Source organism: Hemiscyllium ocellatum, chromosome 1 (assembly GCF_020745735.1).
Source record: "Hemiscyllium ocellatum isolate sHemOce1 chromosome 1, sHemOce1.pat.X.cur, whole genome shotgun sequence".
In the NCBI taxonomy this organism is placed as follows: domain Eukaryota; kingdom Metazoa; phylum Chordata; class Chondrichthyes; order Orectolobiformes; family Hemiscylliidae; genus Hemiscyllium; species Hemiscyllium ocellatum.
This window is the reverse complement of record NC_083401.1, coordinates 103,181,608-103,206,135: the sequence shown is the minus strand read 5'-3', so window position 1 is coordinate 103,206,135 and position 24,528 is coordinate 103,181,608. Positions and strand designations below refer to the sequence as shown.

Here is a 24,528-nt window from a genome sequence, read left to right as displayed (position 1 = left end):
ACTTTGTGTATGATTGTACAAGTAAGAAACTTGCAATTAGAAGAAGCTTGAGAGACCAGGAATGGGGTGCAGTAGACCAGTTTGTGTGATCAAACTATTCTCATGCCATCTTACATTGAGACAGTTGGAGTACAGAAGAACCTCAATTATCCAAAGGACACGGATGGGGAGTATTTCATTCGGTTAATCGAATGCCGGATAACATAATTTAGCAACATTGCTAACATTGACATTTATCTGTATTTCAGATTCACTGACACTTTTCAACTGCTGGTTGACGTTTTTGTTTTCTGCTGATGTTAGGCAGCTAGAAATTGAGCATCGTGGAATCCATTGATAAATAGAATCCCAACAAATAAACTGGCTCTGGTCTTTTTCAGCCAAGAAATACTCTCTCTTGTGTAAAAGTAAAATTTCTACATTGTTTATAGGACCTAGCTTAAAACTTCGAATTTGGTGGCATCGTGTACAATCTGTCCAATTTTTCTAGTCATTGGGCGCTCACAACAGCCAGTTTTTAAATGGACTGTTCTTGGTCACTTAAATCACAGATTATTTTAGAAGAATTTCTCTGGGACTAGGAAGAGCATCACTGTCATTTTATGCTTGACCTCAATCAGTATTGTTGTTCTTGCTATGTTAATATCAATGAATGGAAGGTAATTCAGTGACCCATGAAATGCTGAGTCTGCCATCAATTATCATTTATAAAGGGCTGTGATTCCTACAAAGCAAAAGCATGACTTTAGTATTTTTAATTCTAGCAGATCAGTTTTACAAATGGTACTGATAAACACTTTTTATCTTGGGCAGGTACTGAATCAATGACACATTTGAATTGCATTTCATCATTTTCTTTTGCTCCAGGACTTGATGCAGTGAAACTGTAACGCCACTTGAAAGCAGAATTTATAAGACTATCAAAATCAAAAATATTTTTTGGCATAAAGCTCACCATCACCCTCTTGAGGACAGTTAGAGATGGGCAATAAATGTCAGTCATGCCAGTGAAGCTGACATCCCAGTAATTTTTTGTTTAAAAGTTAAATAGGATTATAATTATTGGCCTAAGTAAACTAGAATTGATGGACAAGATTTTCATCAGACAATGGGTTCTTGAGTTGCAAATTTTTTCAATTCTGTCTCCTTTTTGAAGAACCCTGCTCACCTGCTGGTTTTGTCAGTAATGTGCATGGGTGGGCATCATCTACCACCTCTGAAGGCTGGCATGAAGGTCCATCTCAATTTGTTGTGACATTCGCTTACTTGTAATAATTATTTGCACTCTATTTGTAACATGCATAATTTATTTATACCTACGCCATTTCCCTGCCATTTTCATTTTGAGTATCTGTTGTGCACAGAATGAATGAACCCTTGGCAAATGTTTGACATGATCCTGAGACACAAGCAGACGTATTCAGAAAATCATCTTTAAAATAAACTGCTTTTTCTTTAGGCACAATGCTGTCAATTGTACAGTCTTTCATGTTGATTTTTATTATTAATGATGAGCCTCTAATCCATTTATAGCCCTCTGACAATCTAGAATTTACCTTTATTGCACAGTTTTGTGCTCCAACAGCAGACAGCAGCTTGAGTCGAGACTTTGTGATTGAGAGGCATGTGTTCTACTAACTGAAACATAGCTGACACTTGAACATTGTAGGGTTGCCTTTCAGACTGAAAGACAGTGTGGTGTGCAGATGCTGTAGATCAGAGTTGAGTGTGTATTGCTGGAAAAGCACAGCAGGTCAGGCAGCATCTGAGCAGCAGGCAAATTGACGTTTTGGGCCAGAGCCTTCCTTCAGGAAAGAGGCTGGGAGCCTCTGGGTTGGAGATATAAATGGAAGGGGGGTGGGGCTTGGGCTGGGGAGAAGGTAGCCGAGTGCAATAGGTGGATGGAGGTGGGGTGAAGGTGATAGGGCGGAGAGGAGGTTGGAGCAGATAAGTGGGAGGGAAGATTGACAGGGAGGACAGCTCATGAGGGCAGTACTGAGCTGTAAGGTGGGGGGAGGGGAAATGAGGAAACTGGTGAAATCCACCTTGATGCCATGGGGTTGAAGGGTCCCGAGGTGGAAGATAAGGCGTTCTTCATCCAGTATTGGATGGTGAGGGAGTGATGATGGATGAGGCCCAGGACCTGCGTGTCCTCAGCAGACTGGGCGGGGGAGTCGAAATGGTCTGCCATAGGGTGATGGGGTTGATTCATGCGGGTGTCCTCCCGGAGATGTTCTCTAAAGTGTTCTGCGAGAAGGCGTTCATTCTCCCCAATGTAGAGAAGACTACATCGGGAGTAACAGCTACAATAAATGACATGTGGAAGTGCAGGTGAAACTTTGATGAATGTGGAAGGCTCCCTTGGATGGAGGTAAGGGAGGAGGTGCGGGCACAGGTTTTGCAATTCCTGCTGTTGTGGGGGAAGGTTCCAGGAGGGGGCGATGTGTTGTTAGGACCTGACCAGATGGTTGCCGAGGGAGCGGTCTTTGTGGAAAGCAGGTAGGGGTGGGGAGGGAAATATATCCATGGTGATGGGGTCCATTTGTAGGTGTTGGAAATGTCGGCAGATGATGCGATTCATGCAGTGGTTGGTGGGGTGGAAGGTTAGGACTGAGGGCTTCTGTCCTTGTGGTTGGAGAGGTAGGTTTCGAGGGCAGAGGTGCGGGATGTGAATGAGATGCATTGGAAGGAATCTTCAACTACGTGAAAGGGGAAATTTCGGTCTTTAAAGGAGGATGTCATTTGGTGTGTTCTGTGGTGGAGTTGGTCCTCCTGGGAGCAAATGTGGTGAAGGAATTGGGAATATGGGATAGCGTTTCTGCAGAAGGTAGGGTGGGAGGAGGTATAATCCAGGTAGTTATGGGAATGGTAGGTTTGTAAAATGTCATTGAGTCTGTCCTCGTGAATGGAGATGGAGAGATCGAGAAAGGGGAGAGAGATGTCAGGTGATTCAGGTGAATTTGAGGTCGGGGTGAAATGTGTTGAAGTTGATGAACTGTTCAACCTCCTTGTGGGAGCACAAGGTGGCACCGATGCAGTATCAGTTCAGCGGAGGAAGAGGTGGAGAGTGGTGCTGGTTTAACTCTGGAAGATGGACTATTCTACGTAGCCGATGAAGAGACAGGCATAGCTGGGGCCAGTGCAGGTGCCCATAGTTAGCCCTTTTGTCTGGGGGAAGTAGGAAGATTGGAAGGAGAAATTGAGGGTGAGGACCAGTTCAGCCAAACGAATGAGTGTCAGTGGAAGGGTACTGGTGGGGATACCAGGAGAGGAAGACTGGAGGCCTGTGACCTGTGGTGTGCCACAAGGTTTGTGCTGGGTCCACTGCTTTTTGCCATTTATATAATGATTTGGATGGAAACATAGGAGGTATAGTTTTTAAGTTTGCAGATGAGTTAGAGGTGTCGTGGGCAGCGAAGAATGAAACCTCAGAGTACAATAGGATCTTGATCCAATGAGCCAGGGAGTGGCAGATGGAGTTTAATTTAGATAAATGTGAGGTGCTGCATTTTGGAAAGGCAAATCAGGGCAGGACTTAATATATTCAATGCTAAGATCCCAGGGAGTGTTGCTGAACAAAGAGACCTTGGAGTGCAGGTTATGTTCTTTGAAAGTGGAGTAGTCGCAAATGGATAGGATAATGAGGGATTGGTATGCTTTCTTTTATTGCTCCGAGCATTGCGTATAGAAATTGGGAAGTCATGTTGTGGCTGCACAGGATGTTGGTTAGGCCACTATTGGAATATTGTATGCAATTCTGGTCTCCCTCCTATAGGCAGGATGTTGTGAAACTTGTAAATCTTTTCTGAACCCATTCAAGAATGTTGCCAGGGTTGGAGGATTTGAGCTATAGGGAGAGGCTTAATAAGCTGAGGTTGTTTTCCCTGGAGCTTCAAAGGCTGAGGGGTGACCTTGTAGAGGTTTATAAAATCATGAAGGACATGGATAGGATAAATAGATAAGGTCTTTTCCCTGGGATGGGGGAGTCCAGAACTAGAGGACACAGGTTTAGGGTGAGAGGGGCAAAGTTTAAAAGGAACCTGAGGGGCAACTTTTTCACAGAGTGATCTGTTATGGAATGAGCTGCCAGAGGAAGTGGTGGAGGCTGGTACAGTTATAGTATTTAAAAGGCATCTGGTGGGTATATGAATAATAAGGGTTTAGAGGGGTAAGGGCCGAGTACTGGCAAATGGGACTCGATTAGTTAAGGATATCTAGTTGATGTGGACAAGTTGGACCAAAGGGTGTGTTTCTGTGCTGTACATCTAAGACTTCAGGTACTAAGAACAACACTTTAGGTACAGACTTTATACTCCAGTTTGTTGATGGTGAATCTTTTGATTTGGATGTGAAAGTATTATAAGCTTCACTATGTTTGTAAAGTTTATACTGTATTCTACTTATTTCTTTGGACTACTATAAAGCAGCAGATATCCATTATTTCTCTGACATTTATTAGTGTAGACAATATATTGTAATAATGTGACACTTTGATTCTAAAATAAAGCCTTCATATTTTAGCAGTATGTTTGACTGATAAACTTGCTCATTACGTCACCAAAGCATTAACAAGCAAACATATTTGTTTCCTAGTGATGAATGGCCATGATCCAACCACTAATGTTGTTTTGCTGGAAGATGCAGCTGCTGTGTTGGGTGTGTTGTTAGCAGCTAGCTGTATGGGGCTGACATCACTTACTGGTAAGATATTGTTAAAATTATCACAGGGTTGACAATTCAATTATTTATTAATTTCCTGCCTTGAAAAGATACTGCACATGTCTTTATGTATGTCTAACAGCATAGGAGCTCCATTACATAGTTCGGCGATATCAAAATTCATTGCATTTGTATTTAACTTTGCCAGGGGTCCTTATTACTGAATGTTGCTGTAAAATACCTTTTTAAGATCATGAACAGAGTTATATGCAACGTTAACTAAAATTATATTGGTTTAGCTAAAGCCATATGTTAGGCCCTTTGCTCAATTGGTGGGCGGCATGGTGGCACAGTGGTTAGCACTGCTGCCTTACAGCGCCAGAGACCTGGGTTCAATTCCCTCCTCAGGCGACTGACTGTGGATTTTGCACCTTCTCCCCGTGTTTGTATGGATTTCCTCCGGGTGCTCCAATTTTCTCCCACAGTCCAAAAATGTGCAGGTCAGGTGAATTGGCCATGCTAATTTGCCAGTAGTGTTAGGTGAAGGGATAAATGTAGGGGAATGGGTCTGGGTGGGTTGCACTTCGGCGGGTCGGTATGGACCTGTTGGGCCAAAGGGCCTGTTTCCACACTAAATAATCTAATCTAATCTAATCTAATTTGACAACTAATATCACTGTGTATCCTTTTTGATAAAAGGATTTTTCCTTTTTTGAATTTCTTTTCTGTCACCTATACTGGTAATATATGTTTAAAAGTTCAATTCCCCTCTCAATCAAAATGAGTGAGTTACCTCAATTTACCATTATCCTGTGACTTTCCTTTAACCTCCAATATATCCAAAATTCTTCAATTCTCGACCGAATAGAAGGTCTTTTCTGAATCCAATTTCCTATTTTCTTGATATATTAAAGACCTACTGAAGATCTCTCACCAGCAATAAAGCAGTTAAATTGGAGAAACGCTGAGAATCCTAATTTATAAATTCGTAGGGTACAGTGTGTTTTTGGGGAAAAAAATAACAAACGCAGTATGATAAATTAATATTGAAGTGTATCTTTCGATTCAGCATGTTTTTACATAGGTCTTAAGAGTTGAAGTGAAACCAAATAGCCTTTTGCTTTAGTTTAAAACTTCTACCCTTTATTATTAGCGCAGATTTCAATATGAAGTCACGCAAGTTACTGTACTTTTTAAATTTAACATTCTCATCAAGCTGTTAATAAAAACCTTTACTAAATGATGCAACGATACTACGTTAATTTTTTTATATACTAGCCTTTGTTTCTAGTGAGCAGGGCCTTGCCACTGGAAGCATGAAGGCAGTTGTTCCTTCTATGATTTAGGTTATTATAGAATTTGATGGATGATCCATTAGTTGGTATGTCATAATTAGGGGTCACAATTTCAAAGTTGTCAGCAAAAGAGCCAGGAGTGAGATAAGGAGAAGCTTCTTACTCAGTTATTAGAAATTGGAATGTGCTGCCTGGAAATGTGCCTCTGGTACAGACATAAGTTGAATGGCCTCCTAGGATGTGAAATTCCATGAGAAATCAAATGTATTTTGAAAATTTTGAAATGCCATTAAGGTGACCAAATAATAAGTGAATGAAAGTAGGCTCTTGTGACTAATTTATTTTTCACAACCTGATGTTTTGCTTCAGTCACCTAATATGAACTAAATATTTGTAAAGTTGTAAAGCACTTTTTAAAGTTTACCTAGTTTATAACCAATAATTGTACCTTCCAAAAACACATGTAGATGCTGGAAATACAAAATACCTGCAGTAGCAAGTCAGGCAACATCTGTCAAGGTGGAAACTCACTTTGGATCATAAGCTCTACTCCAGTTTTTAACATCAGCTTCTCCAGAGCCATATTTTGTTCTTTTGCTTGTCCTCTTGTTGCACACCAATATGTCTTTTGTCATTTAATCTCTTTTGCCTTTAATTCTAATAATTTTGTTCTTACGTCCCCATTTGCTTGAAACCTGCTACACCTTTAATTTTTAACCTTTTCAAATTCCAATGAAAAAGCATCACCGTTGTACGTTAACTATTCGCTTTTCATGAATGTTGCCTGATCTGAATAATACCAGTATTTTCCATTTTTATTTCCATATCTTCTATTTTGGTGTCTCAGTTAATGTTTATCTGTATGTAATACTTGTTCCATGTTCTTAATGGGGAGGTGATGGCCTAGTAGTGGTGTTGCTGGGCTGTCAATCCAGAGACCCAGATAATGTTCTGGGGACATGAGTTCGAATCCTGCCATGGCAGGCAATGAAATTTGAATTCATTCTTAATTTCAGATTTTTAAACTAATGAAGACCATGAGTCCATTGAAGATTGTTGAAAAAACCCATCTGGATCACTAATGCCCTTCAGGGAAGGGAGCTGCCAACCATACCTGGTCTGGCCTACATGTGATTCCAGATCCATAGCAATGTGATTGACTCTTAACTGCCCTCTGGGCAATTAGGGATGGACAATAAATGCTGCACAGCCAATCCATGTCAACAAATAAAAAAAAATGCAGAGTAAAGGTTTATTGATCTGCTTTCAGTAGCTGCCTGACATGTATAATTATTATGTTCTCACATATAGGATGTTCGTTTTGATGCTCATACTACTGAGTGGTTTAAATAGTTGTTCATACTGTGCATTCTTTTTACTCCAGGTAATCCCTATTATGACAGCATTGGTTCCCTTGGTGTTGGAACACTCTTAGGTGCAGTTTCAACATTCTTGATCTACTCAAATACCGAGGCTCTGATTGGACGATCCATAAAGCCTGAAAATGTACAAAGGCTTACTGAACTTCTGGAGAATGACCCTTCAGTAAGGTAACCGGGTGGGTTACTCTGTCTTTCATAAAGAAACCATCAATGACTGCCGAAAGAAGAATTGTTTTAAAGAGGTGCTTCAAGTAAGCTATAAAGTGTGCGGGAGTGGGTTTCCTTATTAGATACAGAATATTCCTTAAGTCTGCCCCACTTCTGTCCTTTTAAGTTATTGGATGAGAAAAAGGGTCAACTGTGTTTCAGGCATTTGATCCCTTTTCATAGTTTGTGCGCAATATATTAAGACTCTATTCAAGTGCCATCAGTGCAAACCATTCAAGCTTGGGCTAAGAATATAAGTAATGCTTATACCACACAAACAGGAGGCAGTTATCATTTCCAGCAAGGGAGGATCCAACCAACTCCACTTGTTATTCAGTGGCATTAATATCACTGAGAACCCACTATCAGCATTTTAGGGATTGCCTTTGACAGACACTGAACTGGACCAGGTAGACAAACAGTAGGTTAAAGGCCAAGGGTTCTCCAGCAACTCACTCATTGGCAGGCTCCCTACCATTTGCAAGGCACAAGTCAGAATTGAAATGGCGTATTCTTCCATAATCTCTTTTTCAAGTGCAGCCTCAACAACACCACCTCCACTTGGGGCAAAGCAGTTTTCCAAATTGCACTTAGAGTCATAGAGATGTATACCATGTTCAGCCCAACTAATCCACGCTGACCAGATATCCTAAATTAATCTAGTCTCATTTGTCAGCATTTGGCCCATATTCTTCTAAATCCATCCAGATGCCTTTTAAATGTTGTAATTGTACCAGCCTCCGCCACCATCACTGGTAGCTCATTCCATGTATGTACTAGCCTCTGCAAAAAGTTGGCCCTTAGGTCCCTTTTAAAACTTGCCTTCTTGCCTTAAATCTCTGCTCACTAGTTTTGGACTCTCTTATCCTGGGGAAAAGACTGGGCTTCCTATCTGTCCATGTCCTCATAATTTTATGAACCTTTATAATCATTCCTTCAAAACTTCAAGGAAAATAGCCACAGCCCTGTATAGCTCAAACCCTCCAGCCTTGGTAACATCCTTGTATATCTTTTCTGAAACCTTTCAAGTTTCACAGCATCTTTCCTGTAGCAAGGGGACCAGAATTTAAGTCTCCTAAAAGTGACCTAACCAATGTCCTGTACAGCTCCCAACATCTATACTAAATTTACTGACCGGCTAGGCAAGCATTAACCTATGTACCTGCAACTCCACTTTCAGTGTACTATAAAACTACATCCCAAGATCTTTTTATTTTTGGCAATCTCTCCAGGTTCTTAGTATTAGGTGTACAAGTCCTGCACTGATTTGCCTTTCCATAATGCAGCACTTCATATTTATTTAAATGAAATTCTATCTGCCACACCTGATCCATTGACTCATCTGATTAACGTCCCATTGTATTGAGGTAACCTTTTTCACTGCCCACTTCACCACCAGTCTTGGTGTCATCTGCAAACTTACTCACCATACCTCCTTTATACACATCCAAATCATTTACAGTAGGACCTCATTTATTCAAACATCAATAATCCAAATTTCGGATTATCTAAGCAACATCTCAAGGCCCCATAAAAAGGCATTAGGCAACTCAGCATTCAATTATCAGTTAAAAAGTGTTATGACGTGCATTGCCAGATAATCGAGAAATGTTCGGATAACCGGCACTCATAAGTTACTGCTTGTTTCCAGTTATCCGAATGATCAATTATCTGAACAAAATACTCCCCGGTCAACTCATTTGGATAATCGAGGTTCTAGTGTATTTAAGTAACAAAAGGCATGTGAACCCAACACCGCTGGTTATGGGTTTCAATCCGAAAAGTACCTTTCTGTTGCCACACTCTGTCTCCTATCTTCGAGCCAATTTTGTATTCTTTCGGTGGAGCAGATAAGGGCTGTTTGGCAGTGTCTGTTTGTAGACGCGGTTTCGTTTGTTTAATGGTTTAAATTTAAAAGTTTTTTTTAATAAAGCGCGGAGCGGATCCGGAAGCTGGTGTAGCGCAAGCTTACCTGGTAGGTTTTCCCTATAAAGCCGCGCAGGAGAGGAACCCGAGGCACTACAGGGGTAGTGCCTCCCACCAAGCAGATAAGTGCTGCATTTTGCTTGTTCTATTGTTTAGTCCTAGTTTTTTTTTAAAGGCTACTTTTAGAGGGATGGCAGTGAAGGCAGTGCAATGTTCCTCTTGCAACATGTTTGAGGTGAGGGATGCCATGGTCGTCCCTTCTGATTACACTTGCAGGAAGTGCACCCATCTCCAGCTCCTCTAAGACCGTGTTAGGGAACTGGAGCTGGAGTTGGATGAACTTAGGATCATTCGGGAGGCGGGGGGGGGGTGAGGTCATAGATCAGAGCTTTAGGGAAGTAGTAACTCCAAAGATTGCAGACAGATGGGTGACCGTGAGGGGGACTGGGAGGAAGCAGCCAGTGCAGGGACCCCCTGCGGCCGTTCCCCTCAAGAACAAGTATACCTTTTTGGATAGTTGTGGGGGGGAATGACTTACCAGGGGTAAGCAATGGGGTTCAGGCCTCTGGCACGGAGCCTGTCCCATTTGCTCAGAAGGTAAGGATGGAGAAGAGCAGAGCAATAGTTATTGGGGACTTGATAGTTTGGGGCACAGATAGGCGGTTTTGTGGGGGCGAGAGAGACTCACTATTGGTATGTTGCCTCCCAGGTGCAAGGGTACGTGACGTCTCTGATAGTGTTTTCCGGGTCCTTAAGGGGGAGGGGGAGCAGCCCGAAGCCCATCGACATAGGTAGGAAGAGGGATGAGGATGTTAGGCAGGCTTTCAGGGAGCTAGGTTGGAAGCTCAGAGTTAGAACAAAGAGTTGTTGTCTCTGGTTTGTTACTCGTGCCACGTGATAGAGAGTTGAGGAATAGGGAGAGAGAGCAGTTAAATGTGTGGCTACAGGGATGGTGCAGGAGGGAGGGATTCTGGTATCTGGATAATTGGGATTCTTTCTGGGGAAGGTGGGACCTCTATAAACAGGATGGTCTACACCTGAACCTGAGGGGCACTAGTATCCTGGGGGGAGGTTTGCTCGTGCTCTTTCGGGGGGTTTAAACTAACTCTGCAGGGGCATGGGAACCTAGACTGTAGTTTTAGGATGCAGGACCTGGCGTGTAGGGAGGTTAGGAACCAGGCATCAGTCTCGAAGGAGGGTGCCTGTAAACAGGAAGGTGACTTGAAGTGTGTATACTTCAATGCGAGAAGTATACGAAATAAGTTAGGTGAACTTGCAGCGTGGGTTGGTACCTGGGATTTCGATGTTGTGGCTATTATGGAGACATGGGTAGAACAGGGACAGGATTGGCTGTTGCAGGTTCCAGGTTTAAATGTTTTAGTAGGGTCAGAGGTGTGGGTAAAAGAGGGGGAGGTGTGGCATTGCTTGTCAAATATAGTATTACAGCGGTGGAAAGGACGATGGATGAAGTCTCGCCGTCTGAAGTAGTTTGAGCTGAGGTTAGAAATAGGAAAATTGAAGTCACCCTGTTAGGAGTTTTCTATAGGCCTCCTAATAGTCCTAGAGACGTAGAAGAAAGGATTGTGAGGATGATTCAGGAGAAGAGTGAAAGTAATAGGGTGGTTGTTATGGGGGACTTTAACTTTCCAGATATTGACTGGGAAAGCTATAGCTCGAGTACTTTAGATGGGTCGGTGTTTGACCAATGTGCGCAGGAGGGTTTCCTGACACAATATGTAGACAGGCCAACAAGAGGTGAGGCCATACTGGACTTGGTTCTGAGTAATGAACCAGGCCAGGTGTTAGAATTGGAGGTAGATGAGCACTTTGGGGACAGTGACCACAATTCGGTGACTTTCCCTCTAGTGATGGAGAGGGATAAGTGTGCACTGCAGGGCAAAAGTTCTAGCTGGAGGCAGGGAAATTATGATGCGTTGAAGCATGACTTAGGATGCATGGCTTGGAAAAGTGGGCTTCAAGGGAAGGGCACAATCGATATGTGGAGCTTGTTCAAGGAGCAACTACTGAGTGTCCTTGATAAGTATGTACCTGTCAGGCAGGGAGGAAAGGGTTGTGTGAGGGAGCGTGGTTTAATAAGGAATTGGAATCCCTTGTTAAAGGGAAGAGGGCGGCCTATGTAAAGATGAGGCATGAAGGTTCAATTGGGGCAATTGAGAGTTATAAGGTAGCCAGGAAGGATATAAAGAGAGAGCTAAGAGCAGCAAGGAGGGTACATGAAAAGTCCTTGGTTGGTAGGATTAGAGAAAACCCAAAGGCTTTCTATAGGTATGTCAGGAATAAAAGAATGACTAGGGTAGGAATAGGTCCAGTCAAGGATAGTAGTGGGAAGTTGTGCGTGAAGGCTGAAGGGATTGGGGAGACACTGAATGAATACTTTTCATCAGTATTCACTCAGGAACAGGACATTGTTGCCGATGTGAATATTGAATCACAATTAATTACAATGGATGGCTTTGAGGTATATAGGGAAGAGGTGGTGGAAATTCTGGAAAGGCTGAAAATAGATAAGTCCCCTGGGCCTGATGGCATTTATCCTAGGATTCTCTGGGAAGCAAGGGAGGAGATTGCAGAGGCATTGGCCTTGATTTTTATGTCCTCGTTGTTTACAGGAATAGTGCCAGAAGACTGGAGGATAGCAAATGTGGTTCCCTTGTTCAAGAAAGGGAGTAGGGATAACCCTAGTAACTATAGGCCGGTGAGTCTCACTTCTGTTGTGGGCAAAGTCTTAGAGAGAATTGTAAGGGATAGGATTTATGAACATCTGGATAGGAATAACGTGATCAAGGATAGTCAGCATGGTTTTGTGAAGGGCCGGTCGTGCCTCACAAACTTTATTGAATTCTTTGAGAAGGTGACTAAGGAGGTAGATGAGGGTAAAGCGGTTGATGTGGTGTATATGGATTTTAGTAAGGCGTTTGATAAGGTTCCCCATGGTAGGCTACTGCAAAAATTATGGAGTTATGGCATTGAGGGTGGGTTAGAGGTTTGGATTAGGAATTGGCTGGCTGGAAGAAGACAGATGGTAGCAGTTGATGGTAAAGGTTCATCTTGGAGTGCGGTTACTAGTAGTGTTCCACAAGGATCTGTTTTGGGACCATTGCTGTTTGTCATTTTTGTAAATGACCTGGAGGAGGGGCTAGAAGGTTGAGTGAGCAAGTTTACGGACGATGTGAAACTCGGTGGAGTTGTTGACAGTGAGGAAGGATGTGGCAGGTTACGGTGGGATATAGATAAGCTGCAGAGCTGAGCAGAAAGGTGGCAAATGGAGTTCAATGTAGCTAAGTGTGAAGTGATTCACTTTGGTAAGAGTAACAAGAAGATGGAGTACTGGGCTAATGTTCGGATACTTGGTAGTGTGGATGAGCAGAGGGATCTTGGTGTCCATGTATACGGATCTCTGAAAGTTGCCACCCAGGTAAATAGTGCTGTGAAGAAGGAATATGGCGTACTGGTTTTTATTGGTAGAGGAATGGAGTTCCGGAGTCCTGAGGTCATGTTGCAGTTGTATAAGACTCTGATGCGGCCGCATCTGGAGTATTGTGTGCAGTTTTGGTCGCCATACTATAGGAAGGATGTGGAGGCATTGGAACGGGTGCAGAGGAGGTTTACCAGGATGTTGCCTGGTATGGTAGGAAGATCGTATGAGGAAAGGCTGAGGCACTTGGGGCTGTTTTCATTGGAGTAAAGAAGGTTTTAGGGGTGACTTGATAGAGGTGTACAAGATGATTAGGGGTTTAGATAGGGTTGACCATGAGAACCTTTTTCCACGTATGGAGTCAGCTATTACGAGGGGACATAGCTTTAAATTAAGGGGAGGTAGGTATAGGACAGATATTAGGGGTAGATTCTTTACTCAGTGAGTCAAGAGTTCATGGAATGCCCTGCCAGTAGCAGTGGTGAACACTCCCTCTTTATGGGCATTTAAATGGGCATTGGATAGGCATATGGAGGATAGTGGGCTAGTGTAGGTTAGGTGGGCTTGGGTCGGCGAAACATTGAGGGCCAAAGGACCTGTACTGTGCTGTATTTTTCTATGTTCTATGTTCTCGCTGTATTCCATGTGATCTATCTTGTTAACCAGTCCACTGTGCAGAACCTTGAATGCCTTGCTGCAGTCCATGTTGACAACATCTGCCATTATGCCTCATCAGTTGCCTTTGCCACTTGTTCAAAAAACTCAATCAAGTTAGTGATACACTATTTCCCACGCAGAAAACTATAGGACTATCCCTAATCAGTCCGTACCATTCCAAATGGATGTAAATATTATCCCTCCTAATCCCCTCCAAAAACTTAATTACCACTGACATCAAACTCACCAGTCATTCATGTTCATCATTCACTTCCCCTAACATAAATATGCCGTGCTAGCAGTTTCTAGCAAATACAAAATGCAAGGTAGCAATATTTCTTCAGAGCTCTTTTCAAATCTCTGACTTCCACCATCTAGAACAACAAGGGTGATAGGCTTAGGCGTTTCACCATTTTCATGTTCCCTCCAAGCTGCACGCAAATCCAACTTAGAAACTGGTTGTTCTTTCATTGTCACCAGATCAAAAAACCTTGATCTCCCTTTCTACAGCACTATTAATGTATCTACATCAGATGGGCTCAGTGATTTAAGAAGGGGCTAACCACTTCCAGGGCATTTGGGTCTGTGCAACAAATGGTGATCTGATGACAATCACATTTCTGAAAGAATTTTTAAGAACTTTGAATCATAGAATGATTACAGAACGTACAAAGGCTAATTTCTGTATCAACTCAGTGTATGCTATGCTCAGTCAGTTATACTGCTTTGCCTTTTCCTGGAACCCGAAAGTTATTTTCACCTTAGATAATCGCCCAATTCTCTTTTGAAATACATGATTGAATCTACGTTTACCAAACTATCCTGAAGTATATTCCATATCATAACGACCTGTATTTAAAAAAAAAAGTTCTCCTGTCATTAGCTCTTTTCTTTCACCAGCCACCTTAAATGGGTGACCTCTGGTTCTTTATTCTTCCATCACCAGGGCAATTTTCTCTGAAAGTTTTGAGAGATGTCTGGTTTCCAACACCTTGGATCAAAATTCCTCTTAATCTCCTTTTTCTGTACAGAGAACTGACCTTGCTTTGTCAACCTACTCTTGCAACAGAAGCTTTTCATTCCTGAAACTATTTTAAAAACTTTTCTGGACCTCTGCAGTGCTTCCATTTCCTTCACTCCACGGATAGCAGAATTTGATTTCCAATGCACTACCCTACTGAGATGCAACAAAGTTTGAGATCTCATACAGGATGATTTGAAACAGATGCAGCAGGGATTTGGGTGTGGTAGTTGTCAATAAATAAAGTGGAGGAACCTTTCATATTCCGTACTACGTATAAGACATGCCTCGGACACACGGAAAAATAGCCTCTGGATGCCGGAGTTGTCCCTGACAGTCTTAAGCGAGTTTTCAAACACCAGGTTGAATGATCTGGCAGGTAAACTAGAGGGTAGCATTGCCCGAGATAGCTTAGAAGGCAGAAGTAATTGAGATACTAGCTTGGCACTTGGATGTAAAGGAAATGCACGAAAGAACAGGTATTCTAGGAGTGAAACATCAGAATCTAGTGATATTCAGTTTAATAAAACAAAGACCTGCAGATGCTGAAAATCTGAAACGGAAATTACTGGAGAAACTCAGCAAGTCTGGCAGTATCAGAACTTGAAGGATCATTGGACTATACGTTAACTCTATTTTCTCTCCACAATTGCTGAGTTTCTCCAATGTTTGTTTTTGTTTCAGATATTTAGGTTAAATCAGCTTGAGTGCGAAAAGAGATTGAAGAAACTCGAGCTGGCAAAGACCAAGAATTAACAGAAAAATGTATAATAAGTGATATAGAATTAAGAATATCGGACATGTTAATGAAAGTACACAAAGTGGAAGTGAAAAACATCCAAATTAGACTCCCAAAGAGAAGAGAAAACCAGGGAACATAAATATAATCTTAAAATGGTGCCATTGAACAGGAGATGTCAGAAGCTGATGCAGGCACCGGTAGGCAGAATCTGAGTCATAATTTGAATCCTGAGAAGGAAATGTTTTAAGTTTGCATAAGCCCAACCACAATTTGAGGAAGCATTCTTCATGTCTCTTCAGAAAATAGTGTGATGCAGCTCAAAGTAATTTCACAGGTGAAGCACTGGAAATATGTGCTCAATTGTCAGGGACTGTTTCTTGGGATAATGACAAAAAAATGTTCACTGCATGCAAGTTAGTGCCTGGTACGTATGGACAACTTTTCAAAATTTAAGAATACAGTCTGGGCAAGACTATATAGAATTTGAAAGGGTTAAACAAAGTAATTATAAGTAGTTATTAGCATTAAAAACCGAAACAGGATCTTAAGTTTCACTTTGTTAGAATTAAAATCTCATTTGCCTTCCATAATAAGAACCCATGTTGAGGACTGGAGGACTAGACCTGCAACAATAATGGCTTCTGATTATGGACTAGCCAACCAGGTTTAACCTCTTTTTCTATCACCCTCTTAAATTTGAAAGGGATAGAACGTGGGATAGTGAAGGGGAGGCAAGAAGTCAAGTTAAAGAATAGATAGCTGGCGATTCTCCAAGGTCACTACCTCAGATCAGAAGGGAAAGGAGTAAGGGTGGAGGTGAAATCAGAGGCTGATGTGCTTCTATTATAACAAGATGGAATGTATTCATTCAGAATGTTGGAGGTTGTGGTGGAAACCCATGGGATTTGTTAGTATTTGTAAGAATGAGACCAGAAACAAGACTGCGAAGGAAAAGGCCATGGATCAGGTTGTCAAGTTTAGTTGTAAGTAAAAACTGGATGCAAACACAGTTTAAAAAAAAGGTCGCTGAGAGATAGAAGGGATTTTGCCTAAAGGAAAGGTAACCCCTTTTTCCTCAAAGGAAGCATCCAAACCCATAACAATGCTAACATACATGGGCTACTCAAGTTCTCTTGCTAGAGAAGGGCGGTACGTTGGCTCAGTGGTTAGCACTGCTGCCTCACAGCGCCAAGGACCTGGGTTTCATTCCACCCATCGCGCGACTGTCTGTGTGGAGTTTCCACATTCTCCCTGTGTCTGTGTGGATTTTCTCTGGACGTTCTGGTTTCCTCCCACAATCCAAAGATGTACAGATCAGGTGAATTGGCCATGCTGAGTTGCTAATAGTGTTGAGGAGCGTATAGATTAAGTGCATTAGTCAAAGGTAAATGTACAGTAATGGGGAATGGGTTTGGGTCGGATGCTGTTCAGATGGTCGATGTGGACTTGTTGGGCCGAGGGGCCTGTTTACACTCTGTTGGAATTCTGTGATTTTAGATTTTCATCCTGAGAATTCAATGAAAGACAAAATGTTGATAAAAGGGTATGGTGAAGTGTATTCCCTGTTCCTTTGTATAAAATCGGACTGTCTGTGACTTGTTGTCTGGATTACTGGTAATCAGGGTAGTTATTAACTTCCATGTTAATAGCGTTTTTGTACTACTGAGGAATGATTTATCAGGAGTGAAAGTTATAGCTTTACCTATAATTTCAAAGTTCACTTGAGGGTAAAATGATGGAACAATTTCCAGATATTTTCCATCGTGTCCAGTGACCAGAGCAATGGCTCAACACCAGCAGCGCTTACAAAAGTTACTCCAGGCAGATGTTAGGGACTGAAATTCTGTTTAAGTATGTGGATAATTCAAAAGAGGTGTTTGGTATGTCTTTGTTAGTTGAACCAAATGCAGAGTTAAGTTGGTTAGTAAGTAGCCCAAAAATGTGGATTGCTGGGGAATCAGCAGATCTGAAAACATTGTGGAGAGAAAGCCAAGTTAATTTTCGGATCCAGTGACCCTTCTGGAATTCCTGTTTTGTTTTCTGATTTCCAGCAAGTGCAGTTTTTTTTTTGTTTTAGCCAACAGTCTACACTGATGCTGAGGCTGAAGGAATTTCAGAGTGCTTCACGTTATAGCAGAATTCTGGTGAGAAAGTGGAAATATCCTTTCGCATCTGTATTAAGAATGGACAGATATTCCACTAATAGTGGTACTACCTAGACATTGTGAATAGCGCATTAAATTATTTTGGGTAGGACATTTAGAAATATGGAAAATGCAGGCATTGATAAGCAAGTCCAAGATTTTACATGCCAAAACTTCATAAAGACAAGTGTGGTATTGTAAAGCATGTTACATGGCGGGAAAACCTCAACATGTAATTAAGCACCTTTGTCGGCACCAATGTTCGAGGAACTGTTCAGTGGTGCTAGTAGAATGTGTAACACTATTAGATCCTTTGTTCAAGGAGGGCAGCAGGGATAGATCAGATAATTATATGTCTATACACTTAATGGTAAGGTTCTGTGGAGTGTGGCTGAACAGAGACTTTGGAGTGCAGGTTCATAGTTCATTGAAAGTGGTGTTGTAGGATGTTGTGAAACTTAAATAGGTTCAGAAAAGATTTACAAGGATATTGCCAGGATTGGAGGGTTTGAGCTAAAGGGAGAGGCTGAATAGGCTGGGGTTATTCTCCCTGGAGCGTTGAAGTCTGCGAGGTGACTTTATAGAGGCTTATAAAATCATGAGCATGGACAGGGTAAATTGACAAGGTCTTTTCCAAGGGGTTGCAAGTCCAGAACTAAAAGGCATAGGTTTAGGTGAGAGGGGAAAGATTTAAAAGGGATCTAAGGGGCAGCACTTTCATGCAGAGGGTGGTGTGTTTATGGAATGAGTTGCCAGAGGAAGTGGTGAAGGCTGGGACAATTGCAGCATTTAAAAGTCATCTGGATGGGTATATGAATAGGACAGGTTTACAGTGATATCGGCCAAGTGCTGGCAGATGGCACTAGATTAATTTAGGATATCTGGTCAGCACTGACGAATTGAACCAAAGGGTCCGTCTCCATGCTGTGCATCTCTAACACTTATTCTGATGTCAGTGGTAGGGAAATTGTTTGAAAAACTTAAGGACAGGATTAATTAACACTTGGAAGGGCAACACTTGGGATTGATCAGGAATACTCAGCACAAATTTGTTGGAGAGAGATCTTGGTCTGACTAATTTAATTAAGTTTTAAAAGTTGACTGAATGTGTTGATGTGGTTAATGTGAACTTCAGTAAGGCTTTGATATGGTCCCACTGGAAGGCTGGTCAAAAATCTAAGAGCCTGTGGAATCAAAACCAAGTTGGCAAACTGGATCCAACATTTGCTCACAAATAAGCAAAGGGTGATGGCAGATGTGGTTGGGAGCCTGTGACCAGCAGTGTACCACAGGGATCAGCGCTGAGACTCTTGCTGTTTGTTATGAACAGTAAGAACTTAGATGTAAATATAGATATAATCAGTAAGTTTGCAGATGACGTAAAAATTGGTAGAGAGGAGGATGGTCTCAAACTAGAGTCTGATATTAATCAGCTGGTAAATTAGGCAGAACAATTGGAAGGGTTCCTCAAGATAGTGTCCTCAACACAACTGCTTTCAACTTCTTCATCAATGACCTTCCCTCTATCATAATATCAAAAGTGGGGGTGTTTGCCAGTGAATAGACTCAGATGCTGAAGCAGTCCATGTTCAAATGCTGCAAATAACTGGACAATGTTCAAGCTTGATCTGAAAAGTGTCAAGTAACATTCATGCCACACAAATGCCAGGCAATGACAATTTTCAATAAGACGCAATCTAACCTTAACACTAGTGGCATTATCGTCACAGGATTCCCCCTTTATCAATATCCTGGAGATTACCATTGACCAGACACTCAACTGGACACACATTTAAATATAATGGCTACAAGAATAGGTTAGAGGCTAGGAATACTGCAATGGGTATCTCATCTACTGAATCCACCTACATATCAAGAGTGTGATGAAATATTCCCCACTTGCATGGAAGAGTGCAGCTCCAGCAACATGACACAATCCAAGATACAGCTGCCCACTTGACAGTAGACTCATTCATAAATGTCTCTGTACACCATTGAGCTTGAAATGCACTACAGAAATTTGCCAAAGTGGCTTGGGCAGCATCTTCTCAACCCATGACTGCTGCTACTTGATAGCAAAGGGCAGCAGGAATGTAGTGACAATACTACCTGCAGGTTCCCCTCCAAGCCACTCACCACCTTGACATATCAGTCTTCCTTCAGTGTTAGAACGTAGAACATAAAGTACAGCACAGAACAGGCCCTTCAGCCCACAATGTTGTGTCGAGGATTATTTCTAATCTAAAATAAAATAACCTAACCTATGCACCCCTCAATTCACTGCTATCCATGTGTATGTCCAGCAGTCACTTAAATGTCCCCCAATGACTCTGCTTCCACACCACTGCTAGCAACGTGTTCCATGCATTTACAACTCTATGTAAAGAATCTACCTCTGACATCTCCTCTATACCTTCCTCCTAATATCTTAAAATGATGACCCCTCGTGCCAGTCAATCCTGCCCTGGGGAAGAGTCTCTGGATATTGACTCTATACATGCCTCTCATTACCTTATATACCTCAATCAGGTCACTCTCTTCGTCCTTCTGTCCAGAGAGAAAAGCCCAAGCTTAGTCATCCTGTCTTTGTAAAACAAGTCCTCCAGTCCAGGCAGCATCCTGGTAAACCTTCTTTGCACCTTCTCCAAAGCCTCCTTACCTTTCTTATAATAGGGCGACCACAACTGGACACAATTTTCCAAGTTTAGTCTCACCAGAAACTTGTAGAGCTGCAGCAAAACCTCGTGGCTCTTAAACTCGATCCCCCTGTTAATGAAAGCCAAAACATCATATGGTTCCTTAACAGCCCTATTCACTTGGCTTGCAACTTTGAGAGATCTATGCACTTGAACACAAGATCAATTGGGTCAAAATCCTCTAACTCCCTTCGTAACAATATTGCAGGACTGACAAGTGTACAGGTAGTTCTTCTATAATGTGATGGATTCATTCTTGTGCATTCCTGCATTATAGAAAATCACGCAGTTAGTGTTGCCATTATATCCAACACATTTTAAAAGTTTGTACATTAGAAAGTATCTGCAATTCATCAATCGTTGACAAAACCTGCGTTATAGCAGAACTAGCTGTACATGGACTTAAGTGGTTCAAGAAGACAGCTCACCAGCACCTTCTCAAGTGCAACCGGGGGCGGCGATGCCCATATCCCAAGCATGAATACATTTTACGAAAATGGCAGCTGATGGTACTATTTGTCTTTCAGAGGGTTTGGTGAAGGAGGAAATATTGATTGGAATTATAAAAGGAGTTTGCAAACCAATCTGAGTTGGATTAAAAAGTGACTTGGTAAATTGAGAAGTTGTAGTGGAAATAACGAAACAAATACTTATGGCAGGAATTGATTTTATTTTGGGAAATGACCTGAAAGGTTTTAAAACACAACATTGGTTTCACAAAAGATTGTGGAAAACCAATAGCACTGAAAGAAATTCATGTGTTATGAGATGAACATCCTGGACTATTTCTTAACTCTATTGTGACTGCAGGTCATTTTGCTGTAACTCAGTGCAAATTCACTGTTACGTGATTGACGAATTGGGGATGCTGTTTGTGAAGCGTGAACATTTTAAAATGTATTAGCTGTAATGCATTTACACCACCAACACTTCAAGCACTGTTTCTAAAGTGCAATTTTTCAACAATGTGCAATCACGCAAGAATGCGACTATTGCGTTATAGAAGAACTGACTACATCTTAAGGCCATAAAAATAGACAGCAAGGAACATAGAACATAGAAAAATACAGCGCAGTACAGGCCCTTTGGCCCTCAATGTTTTGCTAATCCAAGCCCACCTAACCTACACTAGCCCACTATCCTACATATGCCTATCCAATGCCCGTTTAAATACCCATAAAGAGGGAGTGTTCACCACTGCTACTGGCAGGGCATTCCATGAACACACGACTCGCTGAGTAAAGAATCTACACCTAACATCTGTCCTATACCTACCACCCCTTAATTTAAAGCTATGCCCCCTCGTAATAGCTGACTCCATACGTTGGAAAAAGGTTCTCATTGTCAACCCTATCTAAACCCCTAATCATCTTGTACACCTCTATCAAGTCACCCCTAAACCTTCTTTTCTCCAATGAAAACAGCCCCAAGTGCCTCAGCCTTTCCTCATATGATCTTCCTACCATACCAGGCAACATCCTGGTAAACCTCCTCTGCACCCGTTCCAATGCCTCCACATCCTTCCTATAGTATGGCGACCAAACCTGCACACAATACTCCAGTTGTGGCCACATCAGAGTCTTATACAACTGCAACACGACCTCAGGACTCCGGAACTCCATTCCTCTACCAATAAAAACCAGTACGCCATATGCCTTCTTCACAGCACTGTTTACCTGGGTGGCAACTTTCAGAGATCCGTATACATGGACACCAAGATCCCTCTGCTCATCCACACTACCAAGTATCCGAACATTAGCCCGGTACTCCATCTTCTTGTTACTCTTACCAAAGTGAATCACTTCACACTTAGCTACATTGAATTCCATTTGCCACCTTTCTGCTCAGCTCTGCAGCTTATCTATATCCCACCGTAACCTGCCACATCCTTCCTCACTGTCAACAACTCCACCGAGTTTCGCATCATCCGTAAACTTGCTCACTCAACCTTCTAGCCCCTCCTCCAGGTCATTTATAAAAATGACAAACAGCAATGGTCCCAAAACAGATCCTTGCTGAACACCACTAGTAACCGCACTCCAAGATGAACCTTTACCATCAACTGCTACCCTCTGTCTTCTTCCAGCCAGCCAATTCCTAATCCAAACCTCTAACCCACCCTCAATGCCATAACTCCGTATTGTTTGCAGTAGCCTATCATGGGGAACCTTATCAAACGCCTTACTAAAATCCATATACACCACATCTACCGCTTTACCCTCATCTACCTCCTTAGTCACCTTCTCAAAGAATTCAATAAGGTTTGTGAGGCACTTCACAAAACCATGCTGACTATCCTTGATCACGTTATTCCTATCCAGATGTTCATAAATCCTATCCCTTACAATTCTCTCTAAGACTTTGCCCACAACAGAAGTGAGACTCACCGGCCTATAGTTACTAGGGTTATCCCTACTCCCCTTCTTGAACAAGGGAACCACATTTGCTATCCTTCAGTCTTCTGGCACTATCCCTGTAGACAATGAGGACATAAAAATCAAGGCCAATGCCTCTGCAATCTCCTCCCTTGCTTCCCAGAGAATCCTAGAATAAATGCCATTAGGCCCACGGACTTATCTATTTTCACCCTTTCCAGAATTTCCTATTACTCTTCCCTACATTACTCAAAGCCATCCATTCTAATTAATTAGAAAGGGACCATATCCAGCAGGAAGATCATTTGGAAGTTGCATTATTGATTGCAAATTTCAAAAGCTTAACTAAAATGGATGAAAATAAAGAGAGGTTTTATGAATTTAGTCAAATTCTTCAATAGCAATGCTAAAAATTGAATTCAAAACGTTATACCAAACAGCCTAGTTGAAAATTTAATGAGAAACAATGCCTCTGTTTTGTTATTTGAAAGAGACAGTATTTATGAGGAAATAGAGATTGTGGTATCTGAGGCATTCTGGCAGGGTTTATCAGGTAGTATTTTCATCTGAGTATCATAATAAAATTTTACGTGACTCTCTTTCCAGTAGCAAGTGTGTTAAGTATTAGATGAACACAGGCCAATTTTTATGAGCTCGGTGTAAATGAAAATATAATCAAATTCTGCCAGACATATTATTTATGTCAGGTAGTGGGGAACTGTGCCCCTTAATTAAACTTCCATTTTTAATTCTGACAGTAGCTTTTGAAGAACCATTTAATCATCTTAACAGAGTTATCATTTATTCTACGTGGTGCAGCAATTATTTATCATGAAATGGGAGGTAATATGAAAATTTTGATACAAGAAATGCATTGCTACTTGATCCCTTATGGTTTGGACATTGACATGCAATGAAGCTGAATTGCATCTTCCCAAATAGTAACTGTAGTTCTGTGTATGGCGAAATCACTGAGGACGCATTTGAGCTGCAGACAAATGTTCCATTGTTACAGCATAATGTCTGCTTGTCTGTGTTTGAAGTACAGCTAGCATCTTCAACTTTAATGGAGTAAATTTTAACAAATTATTGCAGCAATTTTTAGGCCAAAAGTAGTTTTGACAATTAACGTATTATAAATGAGTATAAATCTAATCATACACTGTCAAGATATGCAAAAGATAATGAAAATACCTGTATCTTACAGTGTGGGCTTTCCATATTTTGTTCTGTTGGATCCATTTTGTTTGTGATAAATTTTGGATATTCAAACAACTAGTGTTGCCTTTTATGGTGAGGAGCTGCCTCAGTCTTTGCTCTATGTCTCAACTATGCAACTCACCTAACATTAACTCCGAAAGATTGAAAACAAATGTTTGTTGATGCTCTGATCTAATGTTTTGCTTCTCTTGCATGGTTAACTGCAGTATCATGTCTATTCTTTTGATTCTTCTTACCATTTATTTTAAAGAATGTGTGATTAATATTTAAAATAGTCTTGTCTTGTATTTTCATCAGGGCTGTGCATGACGTAAAGGCTACTGACATGGGTCTGAGCACGGTAAGATTTAAAGCAGAGATCGATTTTGATGGAAGAATAGTGACAAGATCTTACCTGGAGAAGCAAGACATTGACGTTGTCTTAAATGTATGTGATATATTAAAATAATCAATTATATAGACTTGTTATGATATCGCTTGGGGGGGGGGGGGGGGGGGTTGATCTTATGGAAACCTATAAAATTATTAAGTGAATAGATAAACTTGAAGCAGGGAGGTTGTTTCCACTGATGGCTGAAAGTAGAATTCGTGGGCATTCTCAAAATAAGGTGGAGTAGATTTAGGACTAAGTTGAGGAGGAACTTGTCAATATGTGGAATTCCCTGCCCATTGAAGCAGTTGTGGCTACCTCGCTGAATATTTTTAAGGCAAAGATAGATTTTTGAACAGTAAAGGATTTGAGGGTTATGGTGAGTGAGCAGGTAAGT

General features: G+C 41.6%; 1 protein-coding gene across 4 annotated transcripts in view; it reads left to right on the top strand.

The window, feature by feature from the left end:
- Positions 1–24,528, top strand: part of slc30a9 (solute carrier family 30 member 9) — a 149,095-nt gene that overhangs the window by 112,758 nt on the left and 11,809 nt on the right. For all 4 annotated transcript variants that reach the window (XM_060824535.1, XM_060824543.1, XM_060824526.1 and 1 more), the window contains 3 exons: positions 4,594–4,701; positions 7,339–7,504; positions 24,059–24,188. In XM_060824535.1, coding sequence (XP_060680518.1) covers positions 4,594–4,701; positions 7,339–7,504; positions 24,059–24,188 — 404 coding nt within the window. The remainder of the gene's footprint in view (positions 1–4,593; positions 4,702–7,338; positions 7,505–24,058; positions 24,189–24,528) is intronic.